General features: G+C 40.6%; 2 protein-coding genes across 3 annotated transcripts; both read right to left on the bottom strand.

Moving 5' to 3' along the window:
• Positions 1-2,161: 2,161 nt before the first annotated feature.
• polr3h (polymerase (RNA) III (DNA directed) polypeptide H) lies at positions 2,162-6,431 on the bottom strand. Its single transcript, XM_080043453.1, has 6 exons — positions 6,056-6,431; positions 5,619-5,715; positions 5,281-5,367; positions 4,778-4,841; positions 3,311-3,554; positions 2,162-2,993 (listed from the first exon to the last, which is right to left on the bottom strand). Exons 1-6 carry the CDS (start codon positions 6,167-6,169, stop codon positions 2,943-2,945), a joined length of 657 nt encoding a protein of 218 aa, XP_079899579.1. The 5' UTR covers positions 6,170-6,431; the 3' UTR covers positions 2,162-2,942.
• A 4,141-nt stretch (positions 6,432-10,572) lies between these two features.
• On the bottom strand, positions 10,573-21,815 carry LOC307262525 (aconitate hydratase, mitochondrial). 2 transcript variants are annotated; one of them, XM_080043430.1, is made up of 18 exons: positions 21,765-21,815; positions 19,074-19,216; positions 18,267-18,525; positions 17,286-17,378; positions 16,518-16,676; positions 16,231-16,381; positions 15,944-16,048; positions 15,756-15,847; positions 15,262-15,367; positions 14,795-14,952; positions 14,558-14,631; positions 13,722-13,833; positions 13,310-13,492; positions 12,909-13,004; positions 12,383-12,574; positions 11,979-12,111; positions 10,816-10,937; positions 10,573-10,732 (listed from the first exon to the last, which is right to left on the bottom strand). In XM_080043430.1, the coding sequence occupies exons 1-18, from the start codon at positions 21,798-21,800 to the stop codon at positions 10,601-10,603; spliced, it is 2,346 nt and encodes a 781-aa protein (XP_079899556.1). In that variant the 5' UTR covers positions 21,801-21,815; the 3' UTR covers positions 10,573-10,600. The 2 variants fall into 2 exon arrangements, with proteins under 2 accessions (XP_079899556.1, XP_079899555.1); XM_080043429.1 differs by lacking the exon at positions 21,765-21,815 and adding an exon at positions 21,434-21,485.
• Positions 21,816-22,519: the final 704 nt, after the last annotated feature.

Here is a 22,519-nt window from a genome sequence, read left to right as displayed (position 1 = left end):
TTTCTTCCACTTGGAGCCTTTGGATGTTTCCCCTTTGGCTGTTACCTATTATCTATCTTTCAGTTTTATTTGTATTTGTATTGCCATCATTCAATAGGCCAAAAATAGCCAACTAATATCCAACCAATATTCATGTTTTGTCAGGTGACCTGCCCCTTTAATAGTTCTCCATAATCTAGTCTCCCGATCACCACCATGATTTTTCAAGGTTAGAATAAGGAGACAATGGGATGATCCCCTGTTAGTAGCCTACTCAACTACCGGAAACCGTGTGTTTGCGCGTGCGTGACCTGTTCGTTGATGATGCACGCAGAGCTAGAGCTCCGCACGCGGTGTGACGTCAGAACAGCTGCAGAACACCACCTACACTGGTGCGTTCATGACGTAGGCCAAGTGCCCCATTCCCACATAACCGATTTCATATCCTAGGAGTATCCTAAGCTACTATAGACATAATATAATATCGTTGGGCTACGTTACCCAATAACATAGGAGGTCCGGATAAAATGTTTTTTTTTCAACATGATTAGGCTATTAGAATAATGATCATAATAATTATAATTAATAGTAAGAAACTACGGTAGGCTACTATGAACGGACCAAAACAATCACGGCCACAGTGTTTTCACTCATCTTCAGACAGCAACTGGAGCACAGCTGGATGTGCAAAAACGAATTGTGACAGAATTAAGAGGGTCATGGATCTTGTGGCCCGGGTCGGGGGTCAAACCTCTTTCCAGTGATTATGAAAAGAAACCACTAATAGGTCTATGTGTTTGCGTGAGTCTGGGTTCGCGCGCGTGTGTGTTTGTGTGGTTTGTCTCGAGAGCTGAATTATATACACTTCACTTCACTTTCCAAAAATCTAATCATAAAAACTCTACATTTTATCTATCTGTATTGACAACCCCTTTCTCCTGTTGTAGACTGTTTGGCCAATAGCGATAGGTAAAGTGATGTATCCCCAATTCACAGATCCAGTCAGCAAATTCTAAAAACTGTTCCGAGGCGGAAAAAGCAATCAATAATTTCAGACAATATAAATTGGACAAAAGCAGGATGAGAGGTCCGTTCATAGACACAATAAGCTGGCGGTCGAATATGGTGGGAAATGTTACATCGTTCAAACCTCCAACATCACAAATGTTTATCAAATGTCTTTTTAGCGGTTATTCTGTCAAGCATGCACAAACAAATAAATGTTCCTGAACCCAAAACAAAGCGACCGACACACTCCCCCCCTGCAGGCACTTCAACATGTAGCCTAGGCTTTATATTCTCAGAAATGATACTTACTGCATTGGCAGCCACGGTTGAAGACGATCAGTGTATGCGGATGGGTAATAGGTCGGTGTCTATTATATAACGAGTAATTAAATAAATAAGTCTACTAAATCCGCGCAGACCGACGGAAAACCCTGATGTGACGATGCGAGGGGCTGCTGAGTCTGCGCAGCTGGCGGAGATTCCTATAGCGTGATGCGACTGTGTGTGTGTGTGTGTGTGTGTGTGTGTGTGTGTGTGTGTGTGTGTGTGTGTGTGTGTGTGTGTGTGTGTGTGTGTGTCAATTACTTTCTTCATTCCTTGTCATGTACGGTATTGGAGGAACAGGGTGTTCAGTGTACTGAGACATTATAGTCCTTGTTTGTTGTGAGTTCATAATGTTCATCATATTGCACCCATCATCATGCCGTTTTTGTGCTGCTTCATTAAGGGTTTGCTCTGTTATCTTGAAGACTGCACTCAAAATGCACAAGACGTATCCTATGCATTAACATTATTTAGATGGTAAATTATTTCAACCTTTTCTTAAACGTGGATTTCTAAGGCAATTGTTTTGGCAATGTTTCTCCAAAGGGGTAAACATGCAAACAGTCTATTTTTGTTGTTAAAAGCTCAATACTGCAGTGACCTAGATTCACAACTACACACAAACATCAACTGGCCATGCAGTTGTCACATGAAACAGCCCATTGCATTTCTGCTTGTACAACAAACACGAGAGAGAGAGTGTGAGTGTGTGAGTGTGTGCGCGCGCACACACACACAGGCGCGTGTCTTTCACTGCCCTTCGAACTGTAGGATTTAAAGGCCTGTCACTAATCCTTTTTGATATACACTTCCTATAATCACACAAAATGACAAATTCCCAAATCACAACCACTGACGATACGTCCTTTTACTGTGGCGATAAAATGAAATACAAAATATTACAAGGCTGAGAAACTCAGGACGTTTGCACACACCACTGGGGTAGAAGTATAAGAAATATAATGGCAATCTATTGAGCTTGAAAAATGTAATTCCCAATGAAAAACACTTATTTTGTTTCTTTTGTCTTTATATTTGTTTGGACCTTGCTGATATAAGTGCATTAGAATTCGGGACCCACAGCTCAATTAATTGTAAACAAAGAAAATCACTATCTTTTTTTCTAACACTTCAAAATTCAAGAATGTCCTTTCTCACATCGTTGTGCACCACACCTATATTATCCATGACCAATGCCATTCAGTTTTCACAGAACCAACTTTGAGCCACTGAAGTCAGATTTTGTGAACAGAGTTTGCCCAACAATCATACTAAAAAAATTATGACATTATCATTAAAGTGATGTATTACTTAATTATTGTTTAGTTTTGAATTGGGGTTCAATATTATGTGAAATATACTAAGTCAACGTAGAAGGCCAACAATCACTCTATTATATAAAAAAAATGTAAATTTTTCATTTAGATGTAATGACGCTTGGCAGTATTAACAACACAATCTGTCTCAATGGGGCCACGGTCCCATCAGCTGCTTTACACCATCATTGTCCGGCTTCAGAGGGCAGCTCCACTTTGTGTCTTGACTTCTGTTCCCAAACAACAGGGTTCTGTGTGTCCAGTCTAGATGGTCCCGTTCATTACCACCAAATGTCTTCTTCTTCATCTGCGGGGCTAATTGTTCCACCATGACAGCAGCCCCAGCCCCGGCTCACAGATGGTCCCCTGAGACAGCAGAGAGCAGAGCAATGGGTGAGGAGGGACATGAAGCTAGGTCTGTGTCATTCTACTAAAAAATCATTTAGTAGAATGACACGAAGGCCGCTCCTGAATGAGGACACAAACGTCAACATACAAGGCATCAGCCAAAATATTTTCATGTAGCTAGCATCATGCCCGTTCACAGAGCGTAGACTATGTACTTACACAGCATTTTTTTAGAAGATAGTGAATCGCTGATTTTGATAAAAAGTATTCTTCAGAATAGCAGACTCCAACTTTAATGAGTGATAGATACCGATAGTCATGAAGTGTGTACTTACAATCAGAGTGTACGGTGGCTCTTTCTTCTCTGCGCTCTCCTCCGGTGGTGGTGGTGGCGGTGCATTGGACTGTCCGGGTTGCGCCGGTGTGTCTGTCACTGCAGCGGACGGGCCCGTTGGGGACGTGTCCACAAAGACCTCATCTGTCACCCGGAAACGGATCTCCTCTCCTTGGTCCATGTAGAGGTCGTGGGCCCCCTCCTCAGTCTCATATTCCCAAAGCCAAACTTGCTCTGCTTCATCACTGAGGCGGAAAGCTAAGGAAGAATCGACAGCTCAGGAGCTACAGCTACTTAAAAGGTGGAGTCATTGATTCTGGAGAATGCAAGTTCTCAAAATCACTTTTTGGCAAAATCAGTGAATATCTCCTCACAACCCCTACCTGTCCGTAAAATCTGGGGTTAATACACACCCTAACGCGCCCCACACACATCCTGCGTCTACCTCTGGAGCGCGTCGCCTTACCTTACTGCTGCCTCTCTCAGACTTTTCTCGGACACACATGCAACGTCTCAGCAGCTGCTGCTGCTTGTTGGAAGTTTTATTTTGAAGGGGACACACCAGGAAATGGTGAAACTACAGCGAAAGCTGCCAGTATGAAGTCAATATGACTCTCAGCAGAGTATTTCAAAAATCACTTTACTGATTTATACGGGAGAGAGAGAGAGGGGGGTGTGGTCGGGGAAGAAGAAGGCCGTAGACACAGATAGAGCAACGGAAAACTGTTGCGCTCATCATGATCTTTTTTATTTCTTCACTATATTGGATCTCTATATGTGTCATTTATCCAAAAATGAAATGCCAGAACTAATTGAAAATTAGGTTTTGAATCCCTCGGATTTTGATTGCACAATTACATCGTGAAATAAAGGGATTATTTGCGTATACGACTGAGGGATGTTTTATTTTGAAATAAACACACCGGGTAAACGTGTAACTAGAGTGAATGCTGCTGGTATGACTGTCAGCAGAGTATTTCTCTATCAGTTAAAGCACAGAGACGCGAGAGAGACGCGCTGCTCTCAGAAAAAAATAGGCGAGCCTCCTGAGGTGAAGGGGAGCGGCGCTGCAGACGTGCCTCCGACGCGCCTCAGCAGTGCGTCTGAGGTTGGATGTGTGCTCGCTCTACGTTGATTTCACAGTCTGTGACCAAAAGTCAGACGCAGACGCGAGGTAGACGCGCAGTAGAGGTAGGATGTGTGTGGGGCGCGTTAGATATGTTAACAAAGGGGGCCCACCGTAGCTACAAAAATGTCTGTTTTCAGAGCCTAGAATGTGTATTAACACTAGATTTTTTTTCAGCCCGCACACACAGTATGGACAGGTAGCGGAGTTATCCACTGATTTTGACAAAAAAGTGAATTTGACAACAAAAGTTCACCAGAATTGCTGACTCCACCTTTAAACTACAGTTACAATCAATCCTAGATCATTATTTAAATAACGTAGCTTTTTTAGTCAGGATACAATTTTGCAGGCTGTTGAAGAGACTCTGGTGGAATGAGAATGTCATCGAAGAAGCCCATCGTCACTGTGAAACAGAAAGGTTACAGAGTACATGCAGTAAGTTAAGTTGTCTGATGGGGTGTAAAAAAAAACACATGGGTTGCAGACCCAAAGAGGTTGAATGTTTCAGCGATAACTCACTTTGTGTGCATGTAATAAAACTGAAAAATATGATACACAAGAGCTAGACTAACTCTACTGAAATCTAATTCAATCCAATCATTACTGATAAACAGGAAGTCAATAAATACATTACCAGATACACAGAAAACTAATCAACAGCTATTTTCACAATGGATTACTACTAGAAGAGGTCCCTTGATAAATTAAGACAATAACTGTCATTTCCGAGTTTTTGCAGACCTAAATCTTTACATTTTTCCCTTAGCAAACTCAATAAATGAATACAATTTATAATACATTTCTAGAGATCAAAGACACTATACTACAAAAAGAGCATTTACCATGAACTCCCTCTTGACTGCAGTATTTGATCTTGCCGACCAGGATTTCATCGAGAAACGGGTGAAAAACAACATACCTGTAATGAACTGAGACCAAAGCAAGATGGGAACGAATCAGTGCGTGAGTCCGGTTAAGTTGTTCACAGCTGAGGCACAGTTAATTCAGTAGTAGAAGTTATTATGATGATGGTGTTTTGATCAGGTTGCACTATTTGGCTAAGTGTCTAACATCTAAGCCTGCAGAAAATACACACAGTTTATGGCATGATGCATGATTGAATTGTAGGAGGAAATGAGAGAGCCCTGTGCACACAGCCATGTCATATCATTGGTCATACCTTTGGTGTGTGAGGCTCCGTCCCCTGGGAATATATAGGAATCCTCCAGTTTAGTGATGTCATACAGGCAGATGCACAGGCCCACATTGTAAACCACCTGAGGTGATCAGAGCAGGTGATCAGAGCAGGTGACAGGTCAGCAAATGCACTTAAGGTGAAATTACAGTAAACAACGTAAAGTACTGAGTGCTTTGGCTTGATCGCACAACACATTTCTGACAAAACTTTAGAATACTATCACATACAAAGTTTATTATCATATTTAGCATGATTAGTTACTCCAACTCCAATGAAATGCATAATGTGTTATGATGATTAATCTTACAGGTAGTTAAGTCTTGAATAAAACAAAATATTGTGAGACAATAGCTAACACAAGACACACACACACACACACACACACACACACACACACACACACACACACACACACACACCTTGTTGGCCAGTTTCTTGTTCAGCTCCTCAGCTATGGCTTCGTTGAGTTGTCTCTGGAAGTTCCACGGAGGGATCCTGACTGTGTCGACCATCTCCACCAACACGAACATCATGCAGACTGCAGGCTATGAGCATAAACTCACGACACACATATATAAACACGCGCAGAGCTGCTGCGGTGAAACAGCCGGTCTGAGCTGTCAGCTGAGCTTTGAGGTGTCGCCTATTTTCTGGAGAGCATTTCCTGTTTTTCCGCAGCCTCGATGTAAAAGAAAAACGAATGTTGTTCACAATCCAGCTAAAGACACCACTTTGATATATTACTATGATATTCAAACTCCAACTCCAACTTAGAAGCGTCCATCATGTCTCCATGTGATGTTTTACGACAGTGAGCGTTTTACGATATGTCGCAAAACTTAAAGGTACAGTACACTCTTTAACCATCATCCTACCGACAGTGGTCTTTTTTGACCAGGTAAACATCTAGTCATATCTCACTGGTATTTTAATCTATCATTCCATTTTTTGATTACTTTTTCAATAAATGTGTTCTCATAACAAAATATGATTGTTTTCTGATTTTCTTCTTATTTCTGCTTTTAAAAAATACTTATGTTCTAAAAATTATTGGTGTCATTTTGACCCTAGTCAATTTCGCCTATGCAGTTTTAATAAATATATATTTTTATTGAGTTTATCTTTGCCATATGTTATAATTTAAAGTATCACACACCATCAGACAGGGAGAGTAGATGAGCTCTCTCAGTCATTTTGAAGTTGACAGACAGCAGAGTAACTCTAAAACACATACAGTATTTCCATAAAACACATATTCCCCAACACACTTTCATTCCATTTTTCGCATTGTGCATTATAAATTGCAACTCTCCTAAAATGATAATAACCTGTTGTCTTTATCTCAGATGACATTATTTACATAACTAATAATAGTTAGCCTATAGAAGACAAATGATGCATTCTTTCTTCCAGTATTTTTTAATTCAATTATGTTTCATTTTAAGTCATTCCAAAGGTCTTCTTAGTTGTTATTCACATCTTCAATTAAGTTGCAATACTTTTTTAGTATGAAACCAATTTTTTGAGTCAGACTATTAGGATTTATGCTTGTGGAATGTTGGCCTACCATGAATTATCAGCAACTAAATTATTTAGGAAATATTCACTTCCATATCCCTAACAAGTGCATCAATCTGCACTTAGGCTATTCTATTAACTCCTAAGTAAACACAGTTGAACAAATGAAAAAAATGTCTGTACTAAATAACAAATATCAAAATATTGATTCATCTTAAGTCTCCCAATTTAAGCTGAATCAATATTTTGATTATTGTTATTTAGTACAGAACTTTTTAAGCTGAGTATGCATGGTAGATACTGTCTATTATTGGTAGGGAGAGGTGATTAATTGGAATTTCATAGGCTACATTTTAAATAATTTTACACTAAACAGGATCTATATTTGTGTGAACAGGCACATTATATACAAGTTAGTAAATACAGGTAGATTAATGTTTGAAGGCTGTGGTTATTTGTTTTGAAAGGGCAAGTTAACATGACTGTATAAATGGTCAGTCTAATTAATTTAATTAAAATGAAAGAAAACACAAAATCACACAGAAATTCATCATTATTAATTTACCAATTATTATGTGAACGTCAACACATATGAAATCTCACAAGTTCCAAAACTGCATGTCATGTTGAATCATCTACTTTTACAAAATCAAGGATGCTCTGAGACAGTTTTGACATTGCAGTTTTTATTTCTGATTTCAAACACATTGGAGGAAGCCTGACTAAACAGAGCACACCTGAGTACAAAATGACACAATGGGCATGCCACCACACAATTCCTTCACGAACAACATAATTTCATTCATCACATTGCTTTTTAAACTGAAAGGGCTGATCCAAAAGAAGCATTATCCGACATCACTATGTTAGCACACTGCTTCAAAGGCAGCTGCTTCTCACGTGCGCGGACAGAGAGAAAATAAAGGATCAAATGAATCTGGGATTTTTAAGATCTTTTAGAAAATAAACTTTGATTCTGTAGGAATAAACATCTTGTACATAAACAAGTGATTCTGGATATATTTGAATAACAACTTCTGGACGACCATTATTTCTTAACATCTCAGTAAATCATTAGGCATCTTTGGCAGTAAATCTGATGAGGAGTCTTTCACCATTGATGTGATGGGCTTAATGATGAGGGCATAAAACATGAGGAATCTCAAAGCGTTGGGCAGTGTGAATATATAAAACAGAAAACCCTCGTGTGAAGTCATTTAAGAGTCAAAATGTCTTTAAAATTGGGCTGCTACCATTTGAAATCAATTTTGACAAAATCAGAACAAAAGAAATAAGTAAAATACTCAAGACTCACTGTCCCAAAAAAATAACAAGAACCTTCTCATTGTAAAAACCCAGAAGCAACCGACAGCTACAATCAGATATATGTGCTTTATTTTATCCACTATCCACATGTCAACTGGTTTGTGAAACCCTTCGATTAATGAAGAATATACAGATTATTCTCTGTTATGTTGAAGATCACAAAAAGAGCTAACAACTCTCACTTAAGCAGGCAGCATTGCTCTTTCTCTCTTTATTTATATAATGTTATATCATATTTATGTACACACACCTATACAAAGTGCAGATATACTATATATCACATCATTTACACACAGTTCCAAACTCAGTGAGTTCTTAGTACATAGGGAATTAGTTCAGGAGCTATAATTATTACTTCAAAGCGTTTTTACTTCCTGGACAGCAGAATGAAGAAGTGACGGATTTATAGCCTTTCTTTCTGAGACCTAAACACAGAGGACCAGCAGTACTCGTACATTAAACATAGCAGCAATCATCTCAAGCCTCCCTAAGCTCACACAAATATATAACCACACAGTTTGTTGTGGTGCACAGTAGTACTATGAATACATCATGGCATGACTGGCATGAGGTTTATACCAAACCTAATAGAAGAATGATCTTGAATCTAAACGTTCTTCTGTCTGAGAACTTGTATCAGTAATGAATGGTCAGTATAGAGTAACACACACACAACAGAAATGTACGCTGAAGAGTAAAATGTTTGTGAGGGGGGGAAAAAGGGTGGTAGAGCACACCTAAAACTACTTTTCTAACTCTACAAAGTGCTAGTGTACAGGTGACTGGACACTAGATTGTGCGTGAATTTGTGTAAGAAGACAGCAGGCCTTATCATGCAAAGAAAGGATGACCAAACCTCAACCTGAAAAATACCTTCAACTGGAAGACTAACAGACCCTGTCATCTGTCTGCCATCACCCATTACAGCTACATGAGGCAATTTTACACAGTGGCGGCTCTAGATGATGGCGCATACTAACTGAAAAACTAATGTATCGACACCAATTTACATTAAAATCCTACCCAGTGCAGTTTTAACATCTAGCAACGCAAATCTGATTTCAGCCTATTTCCCCCAAACATATCAGGTTGTGGTTTGGACAGCACGAACCAGCCTGATGAGAGCAGAAAGAGAGACAGGATGAGCAAAGAGGGACAGACAGATGCAAACACAGGCCATTATGAACCTCATGAAAATAATCCCACATTTCAAACACACACAGAGACACACACGACAAAAGAAAAAAAAAATGGCAGCCTGGTGCTTACATTAAAGCAGTTTGTTTTGTTGTCCCAGGCGGAGACAGACAACCACACAGGACATTTTTCACACAATGGGTTATTGTACCGTGCAAGACTACCGAATGAAAGAGAATTTGATTTGTAGCAAGGAGAGAACCGCAGTCTGAGAAAAACAAAAAACAAAAAGTGCAGCATGAAAAGAAGGACTGAGTGGGAGGAGGGTGGGCTGCATTTGTACTGTGGCAGTGAGGGGCTAATGGGATGTGAAGTGAGTCTGCTTACAGTAAACAAGTGACCTGGTAGTCTGTTGTTTACAGTGTGGCTCCAATATACAATAAACGTGGAAACCAATTTTGAAGTCAATAATCAGAAAGCAAAAGTGACACCAATCCGTCACAAAATTAGGAAAATACCACCACGTTCAAAGGAGAAAAGATGAGCGTCTGTGTGTGTGTGACAGTAAGCTAAATGCTACACGGTTACAATCGATGAACACTCGATGAATGCTGCCAGTACAATGCTGTCCATAACAGAGAAACACACTACTAAGCATTGAGTTATGCATTTTTGTACAGTAATTCTGCCTGTCGACAGGGAGTGCTTTCACAGTTGTCCTGTGTGTGCGTGCTCGCGTGTATGTGTGTGCGCTTTTCATCTGCAGCGACCGTGTGTGTGTGTGTGTGTGTGTGTGCGCGCTTTCATTAACTGAGCATGACCACAGCTGTCCTCGACCCATCATTTACACAGCCAAGCCTGGTTCACATCGTCTCTTCCTCTTTGTGAAGCCCTCTCTCTAGGCCCACATTTCCCCCTCGTCTTAACCCACCAAGGCCCCTCAGTGGCCCCCACAGGCCCCACCTCCCCTCCTCTCCCACCGATTACTGGAGCTCCTTCATCCTGTTCAGGGCGGAGCCGGCCTGGAACCACTCGATCTGCGTCTCATTGAAGGTGTGGTTTAGGGTGATGGATTCCTCGCTGCCGTTGCTGTGCTTGATCACTGCTGCCAGGGGCTAGGAGGTGAGCAAGCATCATGTGTCAATCAGTGGCCCAGTTTTTTTGGATCAATGTTTCATTAGTGCAGAATATTGCTCACCTTGCCGGGAGCAAAGGATTGCAGCCCGGTGATGGTAATCTTGTCTTCGGGGTGAATTTTCTCGTAGTCGTTGGGGTCGGCAAAAGTCAGAGGCAACATGCCTTGCTTCTTCAGATTAGTCTCTGTGAATAAGGGGGGGAAAGATGAATATAACAGACATAAAGACAAGGCACTGACTCATTCTGTGCATCAGACCGGTAACCAGAGACTATTTGTCTGACAGGAGTATATTTATTACACAGAAATACAAGGTCATCATGGTGAATAATGCATGGTTTTTTATCAAGACTAAATGATGTTGAAAGAAAAATCGTTTCACTCAAATTATATCAATCAATCTATATCATCGCTTTCTACCCACTTACATACATCCATAGAATCTTATTGTCTAGCATTCTGTAAACATGCCAGACCAAATAATCATCAGTTTACTGTGAAACACTAGTATAAAGACACTGCTTACATCTTCCAAAAAGAAAAGAAGCAGTTTGAGTGTCAAATAAACATAAATAAATTGCACGACTCCAGTGGTTCCAGAATATCTCCAAAATGCGAAGGACAGGTAGCCTGTAAATCCAGACCCATATCTAGAACGATATAGGGTCTGGCCAAGATCAAAAGACCTTCCCAACTCAAGGGGCGGCAACTACGTGTGCATTTCAAATACCACTGCATGCAATTGGATAGCACTACGACCAATCATAGCAATGAACAAGGTGACATTTTAAGCCCTGTTCGTTTAGCGAACAACGAGGTTAACTGGTAAATTAAACTTTTGCCGTGGTCGGTCGGCAAATCAGAACATTCCTCTTTGAGTGCCGTCTTCCAAATCTTTAAGTGTCGAGGCCAAAGCCGTCTCAAACTCAAACAACATATCCGCAGCCATCTCTGTATCACGGCTTCGCCTGCGCATACACAACACTGTCGTCATCCGGTTACGTCCGCCCCAGAGCACCATACATAGGGCTCTGGCCCGCCCATATCAGAGAGAATCAATTGAAACGTAGCTCAGAATTTTCTGACATATTTAATGAGCTTCAATGGATTGTGCCCAGACCAACAGGCGCAGCAAATTTTATTTGCCAGAGGCAGGTCTGGATTTCCAGGCTAAAGGACAAGTGGATTTTTGCATGTATTTGTCTCTCTGCAGGCCGGTAACTGACCGTGGATTCTGGCAAAGCTCTTGACGATGATGGCGCGTCCTCCAAGGTGCCGTGGCTCCAGGGCAGCATGCTCTCTGCTGGATCCTTCTCCATAGTTCTCATCTCCAACCACCACCCAGTGCTCTCCATTGGCCTGGAGTATACAGGTAGACAAAGACAAAGGGAACACTTTAACTGCTAAGGAAGACATTGGGGAATTGGTTGCTGGGAAAATATGCAAAACAAACCACAAACAACATCCTCCAACGTGATGAAAAACCAAACATTTTATAAGTTAGGATTTATTGCAGGACTGGTGGATTTGACTGTATTAATTTTACCTTAAGAAAACCCTTATAAAAATCAATGTAATGTTTTCATGTAAAAACAAATAATATACAGACACCATGCCATGTCAAACCCACCTTGTAGTGACGCGCCACATCAGGCACACCTCCAAATTCTCCTGTCATCTGGTTCTTGATCTTGTTAATGGCATCATTTTCCATGTTGACTGCACCAATCAGCAGATTGTTGGAGATGTTGTCCAGGTGGCCGCGGAACTTCAACCAGGGCCCGGCAGCACTGATGTGGTCAGTGGTGCACTTTCCCTTCACCTACAGCAGCAGATGAAACACCAGGAATGGGAGTAGTATAGGCAGTGGAAAGGGAGTAGGATATGAAGAGGACAAGAAAATTATTCAAACCACTATTTTTCAATACACCATTTACTTCGGTGGACTTTCAGCCAGCTTTGTGCAAAGGCTTTTGAAAAACTGTTGGTTTTGGTATTTTCATATGATTTGTTGAGAATAATGGAGTTTAGTCCTTGCTTTAATTTTCTTTTGGCTTACGCTGCGGCCAGGAAATTAGTTTAAGATGCTATTTATCTCAAAAAGCCCTCCCCTGGTTTTTACATCCACCACAACTTCCCTTCCATTTCCTGCTCACCTTGATCAGGACTCTCAGGTTTGCCAGGTCTTTTCCAGTCCACTTGTCGAAGGGCTCGAGTAGTTGCAGACGGTTGCTGGTGGGGCTCACCTCGACCTAAATGTAAAACTAGGTTAATACATAAAGGTTCCTCCAAGAATGTTTGAAAGGATTAGTGGGGCAGACAACTTCCAGATAAAACTGGATTAATTTGAACGCCAAAAAAACATTTCGGTCCTAACAACTGCTAACACATTACACATCTGTCCAAACAAGCCTTGATCATGCTGTTTGTTGACCCTCTTTCATGTATTGGTTTAAATTCTTATTGAGTTATGATAGAAGAAGCTCAACTGTCTAAAGTCTATTTCCTATGCTGCTTTTTGGATGGTTGAAATGAAATAGGAATCTGATCAAATCACCTTGACTGCACTGCTCTCATTGGGGGGGTGCTGGTAGGTGTCCTGGCCTGGGTCAAAGTCTTTGGAGGGGAGCTCGTCACCGGTGGGGGGTTCCAGTTTGAACTTCTCTCCGTTGGCAGCGGTCAGAAAGTCAGTCTCTGGGTTGAAGTCGAGCGTCCCGGCGATGGCCATGGCAGTGACAATCTGCAAAAAAAAAAAAAAGGTGTCAAGGAAATGTGTAAAGATGTGTATGTTAAGGTCAAAGCCACACGGGAATACAAATGTTATTGTTAAGTCCTCCACTCATACCCACACACACAGACACTATGCTGCATGCATGAACTACAGTATAGCTATTCTATTGAAGCCCAAGAAAATGATAAAACCTGTGAGCATATATTTAGCTTGACACTCAACCTGCACAACGTCTTACCTCAGGAGAGGTGACAAAAGCATGAGTAGCTGGGTTAGCGTCATTCCTTGCAGTGAAGTTTCTGTTATAGGACGTGACAATAGTATTCTTCTCCCCCTTTTTCACATCCTTCCTGAAGAAAGTCAAAAGACGGACCATGTTAGTCTGATGGGTTTTGTTTAGACCACAACAAATTTCCAATTTAATCTTCAAACACTAACTACTGTTGTATTGTGAGCCACCTTTCAAATCAGTTTACAAGACTTAAAGTCTAAAGCCCCACGAGCGGCCCTTAGTGGCTGCAGTGTTCATTACAATCAGTGTTGGAACAAACATGATGATGATTACCCTGTTCTTACATCCATGGGATCATAAAATCAAAGGGGTTCGTTCACGTGGAAGAATAGGTGTACTTTGCAAATTTCACGGCAATCTAAAAATTATTATAAGATGATTATAAGATCTTTCATATATCTCCCATATTTCTTGTATGAAGTTGAAAATAAATGGCCAAGTGGTAATTTGTGTGAGAGGAAGGACACCAAAAACAGTACATCCTTTAGGGTGCGTAAATACACAGTACATGGTACATATGTAATCCATTTATAAGTTCTCACTTTCAGTCCTGTCTTTCCTTTTCACAAACCAGTGCTGGTACAGAGGAAATCCTGATCTAAATGTTGTCAGAAATCATTATCTGGGGAATACTTCTAGAAAAGTATATGATGACAAGACAATATGGCCAGTGGTTGTAGAGATATTTTGCTCTGGACCAAAGAATTGGTTGAACAGACTAATCAACTTCTACGTCCCTGATGATAGTGGCGCACAATTAGCCTTCGAATGGAGGTGCATACCTATCCCACTGTCCGATGCAGGGTCCACAAGCATTGGCAAGTACGATTCCACCAACATCACTCAGGATCTGGGCCTGCAAGAGGGACAGTATGAGTTTAAATAAATAGTTCCCTGTATCCTTTAAACAAACTGTATGAATGTCTTGTGACAAAAAATAACTGCTGAAAAAAAAGAGACTAGGACAAACTGTCCAAATGCGGGTCACTGGCTAAATGTTGGTGGATTTTCTGACTCACATATCCATCCCTCTCGATAGTGGCGCGGATTTGTTCAGAACCAGGGGTGACAGTAAACTGGGACTTGCACTTCAGACCTCTATCCAGAGCCTGCTTGGCCAGAGAGGCCGCTCTGCCCATGTCCTCGTAGCTGGAGTTAGTGCAGCTGCCGATCAGACCTGCAAGAGACGAGTTCAAGGTTTGTGAGAGGAGAACTGAGATCGAGGAGCTGAAGGGGGGTATACAGTTACAGGGCTGGACTGGAAGTACATTTCTATTGTTCATAACCCCATCTTCGATATGACACCAGAGGAAATGTTCTTGTAAGCCACTGTGGAAGACCACGTGACTGGGCTGTAATGTGATCTGATCATATCTGGTCAATAACACAGCAAGAAGGAACATGAAAAACAGATCAAATTTCACTAGACAAAGCATTAAAACATGGTAAACCTGTAAGAGAATACAGCAGTGCCTCAAATACTGACCAACTTTAACCTCCAGGGGCCAGCCGCTCTTCTTAGCTATAGCCCCGATATCCGACACGGGGTGGGCCAGGTCAGGGGTGAAGGGCCCGTTGATGTGGGGCTTCAGCTGTTAGACAAAGCATAACGCAGGACAGTCATAATTTGGGTAATGTGGGACATGTTGCATAGGCTATAAATATTGTTTTCTAAAAAAAAGGAAAAAGGAACTAACAAGCACTAATGCTGCCCCGTTTAACCCCCTTTTATTCAACATAACAACAAAAACCTATGTTTTGGTAAGTCAGTGACATTTTCGGATTACTTCTCTATCTTAGTACTTAGGTCAATCTTTGTGCTAATGATTGTTTTAATGAGAAAGTTTTTATGTTGAAATTTTTGTCTTAACATAACACAAATATCTTAGCAGCAGGGTGCTCCAAAATATTTAGTATTGCAGTATGGATTTGGGACATACCAATAATGATGATGTCAGGAAACCAATGCGTTTAACTCACCTCGCTCAGGTTGATCTCAATGACCTGGTCGTATTCACAGTCTTTATCTGGGACCAAGTCCTCTTTGAACTGATCTGCCACATTGGAGATATCTGAGGGGGAATGAAGAAGGAGACAAAGTTGCAGATAAGACATGGTGAAAAACAACTGAACATAAAGTGACACTAAACAAACAGTAAGAGACTTACCTCCGCGGCCAGTTTTCTCCATGTATGTCTTCATGCGGTGGTTGTAGGGGAAAACGGACGTGGTGGCTCCAATCTCAGCACCCATGTTACAGATAGTGGCCATTCCTGAAAGATCGAATGGGTCGGAGTCAAATATACTGCACTGCTTAAGTTGAAGAAATTATTTCTCTTCAAGCAAGCTGTGGATTGTTTGTTGAAGCTGTCCCTTCCCTTTGATTTTCACATCCAAACACAGAGAAGGTCTTCCACCAGCGTTTCTCGAGTCTTGTAATGTATCTCATCCTTACCAGTGCAGGAGATGGAGTCGACTCCAGGCCCGAAATACTCCACAATGGCTCCAGTGCCGCCCTTCACGGTCAGGATGCCAGCCACCTTCAGGATGACGTCCTTAGCAGAGGTCCAGCCAGACAAGGTTCCTGTTAGCTTCACTCCAATCACCTGAAGAAAAAACGCACACAGGCTTAAACAATCAGACAAATGGAGATCGTTAGAGAGATATCTAGTCGCCGAAAACGAGAGTGAAATTGTTAATGACATTGAAGTAAATACGGAAGATAAGATGCCAAGAACTGACCTTAGGACACTTGAGCTCCCAAGGGATTCCAGCCATGACGTCGACGGCGTCCGCTCCACCCACCCCAATACAGATGGAACCCAGGCCACCGCCATTGGGGGTGTGGGAGTCTGTACCGATCAGCATCACTCCAGGATAGGCATAGTTCTCCAGGATGATCTGTCCAAAGAAAGGGACATTCAAAGTCAGTCACACATTTAGTATTTGGGACTTAACATTTCTCTAGACTGCTATTTGAAAATGGACACGCCTTCTCTAAAAATGTCCTTCTCTGTAACCGCTAACAGCAGGTTGTATGAATTGCTCTGGCACAAATACGGTTTTGAAGGAACTGCATGCCATTGAGGAAAGTTCACTGACAATAATTTATTAAAGATCATATGCAGATATGTTTAAAGACATTATTTGTGGGGGCGCCCTTAGCTCAGTTGGTAGGGCGTCCCCCCCATGGGCCTCGGCCAGCAGTGGACCCGGGTCGTTCTCTGCATGTCACTCCCCTCTCTGCCCCATTTCAACTCTGTCTCTACACTATCAATAAAGCATAAAAAATGCCAAAAAAAAAACCAAAAAAAATAAAAAAAATAAATTGTTTTTCTTATTAAAAAGAAAGTTAAACGACCACGTTATACATTCTTAAAGATACATCTATTTTTCTCACTTAAAAAATGCAAAAGGATTGAATTTGAAAATGTAACTCTTGAACTCATAAATCAGTCCGCAAAGTGGGGATCAAACATCCAAGAAAAAATTATTAAAGTATTAATATACCTGATGGATGATTCCTGACCCAGGTTTCCAGAAGCCAACTCCATATTTCGCAGCAGCAGTTGCAAGAAAGTTGTACACCTCCTCGTTCATGTCCTGCGTTAAGAGTAATAAGGGAATAGTTAGGGCTTCTATTGAAGATGGATTATTTCCCTACATGATACACACAAGCATCCCTTATGCAACCATCAATGAATAAACTTGGCTGCAGCACAAGAATCCTAAATCCCGTTATCCAACCTGACCTCCAGGCATGTGGTTAACTAGATTATTTAAATAAGTTGTCAACATTTAAACCAAACCGTGGTAACTACGGTGCCCACAGAAAACTGTTTAAGTCACATGAATCCCTGCTTGCTCAGAAACACTTGTCTGAATTTGCTTTGCCCTTCGATTCATTTAAAAATATATTTAAATCTTACTACATAAGTTCAAGACAAACAATGCTGTCAGGTCAAAATATACTGTAATATATTGAAACTTTATCATAAATGCAATCAAACTGCATAAAACTACCCAGAACAGAAATGGTCTCTAATAAACTCATTACATTGATAGACAAAATATCATAACAAATGGAGCCACACTTTGCAAGTGTACAGTGTTGTTGCTCGTTGTTGTTGGTGTCAACTGTGTGTGTGTGTGTGTGTGTGTGTGTGTGTGTGTGTGTGTGTGTGTGTGTGTGTGTGTGTGTGTAAAAGGCTGTACAGATCTAAAAATGTTGTCATTTTCAAATAAGAGGAAGTATCACTTGACTTCCACAACAAAAAGTAGTATTATATTTTTTATTATACTGTATGTTTTGTAGTTGTATGGCAGTATCATAGAGGGGAGGCACCAAAACATGCATCTCATTAAGTGAAATAATAGTTACAAGTGTCATTTTTTTCTTTTTCGTAATGGCAATTACCAATCCATGATTGTACCATAAAAAAAGTATACATGTATAACACTCTATCCATCCATCCATCTGTCTGCCCTCACCTTAGCCCTCTGCAGGTCCTGAACCCCTCCAATCTGAGCCTCAATCAGATGATCACAGTGGATGGTGGAGGGCACGGCCACCCTGGGCAGACCGCTGCTGATGAACTGAAGCATTGCCATCTGAGCCGTAGCATCCTGCATAGCCACGCGGTCTGGACGCAGGCGCAGATAGGTGCGTCCGCGGTCGATGTCCTGCCCTGCTGGGTCGTCCAGGTGACCGTACACAATCTTCTCCGACAGAGTGAGAGGCCTGCTGAGCCTGGTGTGGGTTATGATTTGTGGAAAGATGTTGTTAAAATGGGGTTGTGTTGTTGGAAACTGAGTGTTTGTACGGTGGACATTCAATCAATTTTATAGAATATTTATTTCTAATATAAAAAATTAAATACATTTATTATTACATATTGTTAATATAGTATCATTATTATTATTATTATTATTATATTTATTTATTTTAATAATATTTGTATGGATTCAATTAATTGAGTCTATGTTCCTATGTATTGTAAGTCCATAACTCTGTGTTTATATACTGCCCCTTAAAGAAAAAAAGAAGAAATATTAATAACATATTAAAATCTATCTATTCCTGGATTACATCATGTGATAAACTCAGTAACGGGAATACACCGGATCATCCAAAGTTAGCTCCATGGCCCCTGCTGGCCCTGACAAGTCAACCCTGTAAATGTCACAAGAATAACAGCGCTGTTGTAATAAACACCGGCCACTCTTCATGAGCCAAGTACTAGTCAACAAGGATTCTGTTTATGATCATGTGTATTTCTAAAAAGTGCAAATACTGACCTCCTGCGCACAATGTTGATATTCTCATGCAACTTCTCATAGTTAATGCTGGAGGTGGGCTCAAAGCGGCTCATGGCCACCTTGGCCTTTGCGCTGAAGGCTGCGGACACATGGAATCGCCTTGCCCCAGTTCCAAGGGCCAGCTAGACCGGAGGAAACAAAGGACAAATTTAAAAATTAAAATGTTTTAAGTTTTATTGTGCATTTTAGGACATGTAGCATTCCGTTTTGAGTTATTCAATAACTATGCAGAGGAAAGAGGGGCAATAAAATGTGTCAAGAATGGCATCACATGTGGGGAAGTTAAAATATAATCTTTGCAAGTGACACTAGTAAAATGTGCTTCACAGAGAGACAGGAGGAGCATCCTCCATTTTGATGACAAAGGTTGGACATTGACATCTGATTAGAATTAGAATGGACTTGATTGTCTTGAGCTTCTAAATGATCAGTTTTGGAGCCAAGTGAGAAACATTTAATATTATAACCAAGCTCTGGTTGATTCTGTGTATTATAACCTGCTGTACAAATGTAGCAACAACACATGCTGATATAACACCCACTGGTCTCTTTTAAAATACTGAAACCCCATTCTAACATATTTCTTTAGCACATAAATAACAGCAGGTTGAGAAATTACTTTTTTGGTGTTGAATTGCAGAGGTAGAATTTTCATGCCAGGATATTGTTTATTCTGTTACTAAAAACGGGCTATCAAAACACTGTCTAAAACCTTCCTGCTTACAGGACGGGTCTACACTATAATATATAGGCTATAACAAGATCTTTCTTTCATTAACTTGAATGCACTTTTAGAATGCAATGTACAGCTTTATTGTGTTATTAAATATGTTATACACAAATACTGCACCAGAATTCTGTCAGAAACCCAATATGACACAAATAAGAAATGTAATCAGCATACTGCTTCAAGTTTCTATGGGATTTTTATTTCTAAATGGCTTTTTTGTCACAGCCAGAAAATCAAGCTATTATAAATCCTAGGATTTAAACATGTCATGCCAATGACTAATCCATTAGAAAGCTATGTTCATTTGCCTAATATGTCCCTACGTTTCGTATATTTAGGGAAAACGAGGCGAAAGTTCATGCAGCTCATATTTCAGGGGTAAACCTAACAGGATTGGCTGTTAATGACTGATACACTGAGTGGAGCATCCAGCATTCCTCTGCTGTTAACTACAGTACATATGAGCACTAGAGGTACACACATACTGTCTGTGAAATCACTCTCCGTACTAAAACCAGCACCTTAATGCTGTTTCTTTACTTGTCTCCTTGCATGTCAATTTGTTTTATTTATATACTATTAGATACATTTAATGACATACACAATGAATACAACTATTACAAATGCTATGGATCAGCAAATGAATCAGTTAAACCATGTGCAATGTCAACTTGCAGCAAACAACCGGAGTTGAGTTTAAGCAAAGTAAACCAGAGGAGCTCAATTTTTAGAGTAGTGGTTCTTATGTTATCTCATAACTGAGGAGAATCATTAAGTCAGACATGCTGTACTCAAGCATTGAAAAAGGACTCTTTGGCTCCAAAACCATAACACACTTGACACATTATTGCGCAGCAGGTTTAGTTTGAGTCAGTAATTATGACACTGACAAGTTGTCATTGATGAACCTGTTAAAATGCACACTAGGTTGTGCCTTGCTATGCCATCTCATCTACCTCCTATTAAGCGAATTCATTAACTCAACATTTATTTTAAGAGACCTTTTCTACATGCTCAAATGTCAACCGATTTTCTTCAAGTAGAAAAAAGCTATTGCTGAAAATCATAAAATCATAAAAGTTGACTCATTGAGGTAATGGAACATCTCAATATCGGACAAGCACACTGCCTTGGCAACAATATCCGTCTTAATTGTCAAAACTGGAAAATATCCATTTCTGTGGGTAATACCTGCATCAAATAATAATAGCCTACAAACTAATATTAATAATGGCAACAATACATGTAGGCATTTGTCCATATGTGTGATGATGACAATCTATAGGCCCTATTATGAATGATCATATTCAATTCTGATAAAACTATAATATTAGTAGCAATCTAAATAAAACATTGCTGAAGCTCACCTGGCGACAGAAAAACTAAGTGTAGGCTACTAATCATTTACATGACGTTTGTGACTTTATAACATCCTTGCGGAAACAGAAGCTAACTGAAAGCCCTGCGCTCATGTAGATGAACATACAAGTGTCTGATTTGGTCCACTGCCTGAAACAAAGCCGGACACACAGCTGGTCGTCAGTCCCAGCTGACATGACTGAGCTGTCAGAAAGTGCGCATTAAGAAAATGCCGTAACCTTGCGATCACCTTGCAAACATCACGGCGCCTCGGGCCCTTTGCAGACGCTCCTCAGTTGAGGTGCACTGACCTTGATACTGTGATCAACACTAACGAGATGTAATATTGTTTTCTTGGCAGGTCGGACAGGGTTTATAGCCGTTACAGTGCGCCTCTCGTCAGGAGTCAAACCGGGACACCGTGACCTGACGCTGACGGCGCGCGCTCTTCTCTACATTTACCCGCTGACCGTCTACCTGAGGCGACGGCGGCTAAAGTACATCACAGGACATGTTTTTACTGGTCTACTCGATGGCACGGCAGATATAAACTTTGAGAAAGTAAAATAACGTTTTCTTACCCGCAGCCTAGAGACCGTCAAACAGTAAGACGCCATTTTGTTCACTGACAAAGATGATTGTCGCCCCAGTGTGACGTCACTGGCTTAAGGAGACCGTTATTTTACACCTCATAACTTCGATAACTTCCTAACAAACATTCTTATAATGTCCATGTTCATAACCGGTAAGATAAGAATGATAAAATACATTATAGAATAAAATATATGTAATAATATAATATTATTTTATATTGCTATTATTGTTAATTAACATAATAATTAGACATAGGCCTAATGCAGTTAGGCCTATAGGCTACATTCATTTTCCCTGTCCTCCCGAACTCGCTGTTGACTCCGACTCTGTTATTTGCTTAGTTTCTACATGTGCCATCAACTTCCATATTAAGTCTAATAACGCCCATATTTCATAGGCTATTAATATTTTTCTCACATGCATTAACAAGGCACTGGCAGTGATGGAAGGTATACCCTAATTAGCCTACTTGAGTAGCCTTCAGTAGGAATTTAGCCTAAAATTAGGCTAATTAAGAAGGAAACAAAAGTTGAGCAGTTGCATTTTCAACGAGGCTATTTTATAGGCCTACACATAGGCTACTCCAGATAATTTCAGAGAACATTTTTGAGGGGCTACCTTTGCTCCACTAGCCTACCTTTATTTGACTGCACAGACCTTATGAAATAGGCCTATGATTTTCTGAGTCAATATTAGGCGTATCATAATAGGTATGGCCTATAGCCTAGAAGAAGAAGCTAAT

Source organism: Ammodytes marinus (genome assembly GCF_949987685.1).
Source record: "Ammodytes marinus genome assembly, chromosome: 16".
In the NCBI taxonomy this organism is placed as follows: domain Eukaryota; kingdom Metazoa; phylum Chordata; class Actinopteri; order Uranoscopiformes; family Ammodytidae; genus Ammodytes; species Ammodytes marinus.
This window is presented reverse-complemented; position numbering and strand designations above follow the sequence as displayed.

Excerpts from the sequence above, each read along its gene's own strand:
- LOC307262525 (XM_080043430.1), bottom strand. The coding sequence starts at position 21,800 with ATGGCGTCTTACTGTTTGACGGTCTCTAGGCTGCGG. Across the intron at positions 13,493-13,721 it reads CTTTTGTCACCTCTCCTGAG|ATTGTCACTGCCATGGCCAT; the intron begins GTAAGACGTTGT and ends TTTTTTTTGCAG. Across the intron at positions 12,575-12,908 it reads ACCTGAGAGTCCTGATCAAG|GTGAAGGGAAAGTGCACCAC; the intron begins GTGAGCAGGAAA and ends CTGCTGCTGTAG.
- polr3h (XM_080043453.1), bottom strand. The coding sequence starts at position 6,169 with ATGATGTTCGTGTTGGTGGAGATGGTCGACACAGTCAGGATCCCTCCG. Across the intron at positions 5,716-6,055 it reads ACAAGAAACTGGCCAACAAG|GTGGTTTACAATGTGGGCCT; the intron begins GTGTGTGTGTGT and ends TGATCACCTCAG. Across the intron at positions 4,842-5,280 it reads CAGTCAAGAGGGAGTTCATG|TGACGATGGGCTTCTTCGAT; the intron begins GTAAATGCTCTT and ends TCTGTTTCACAG.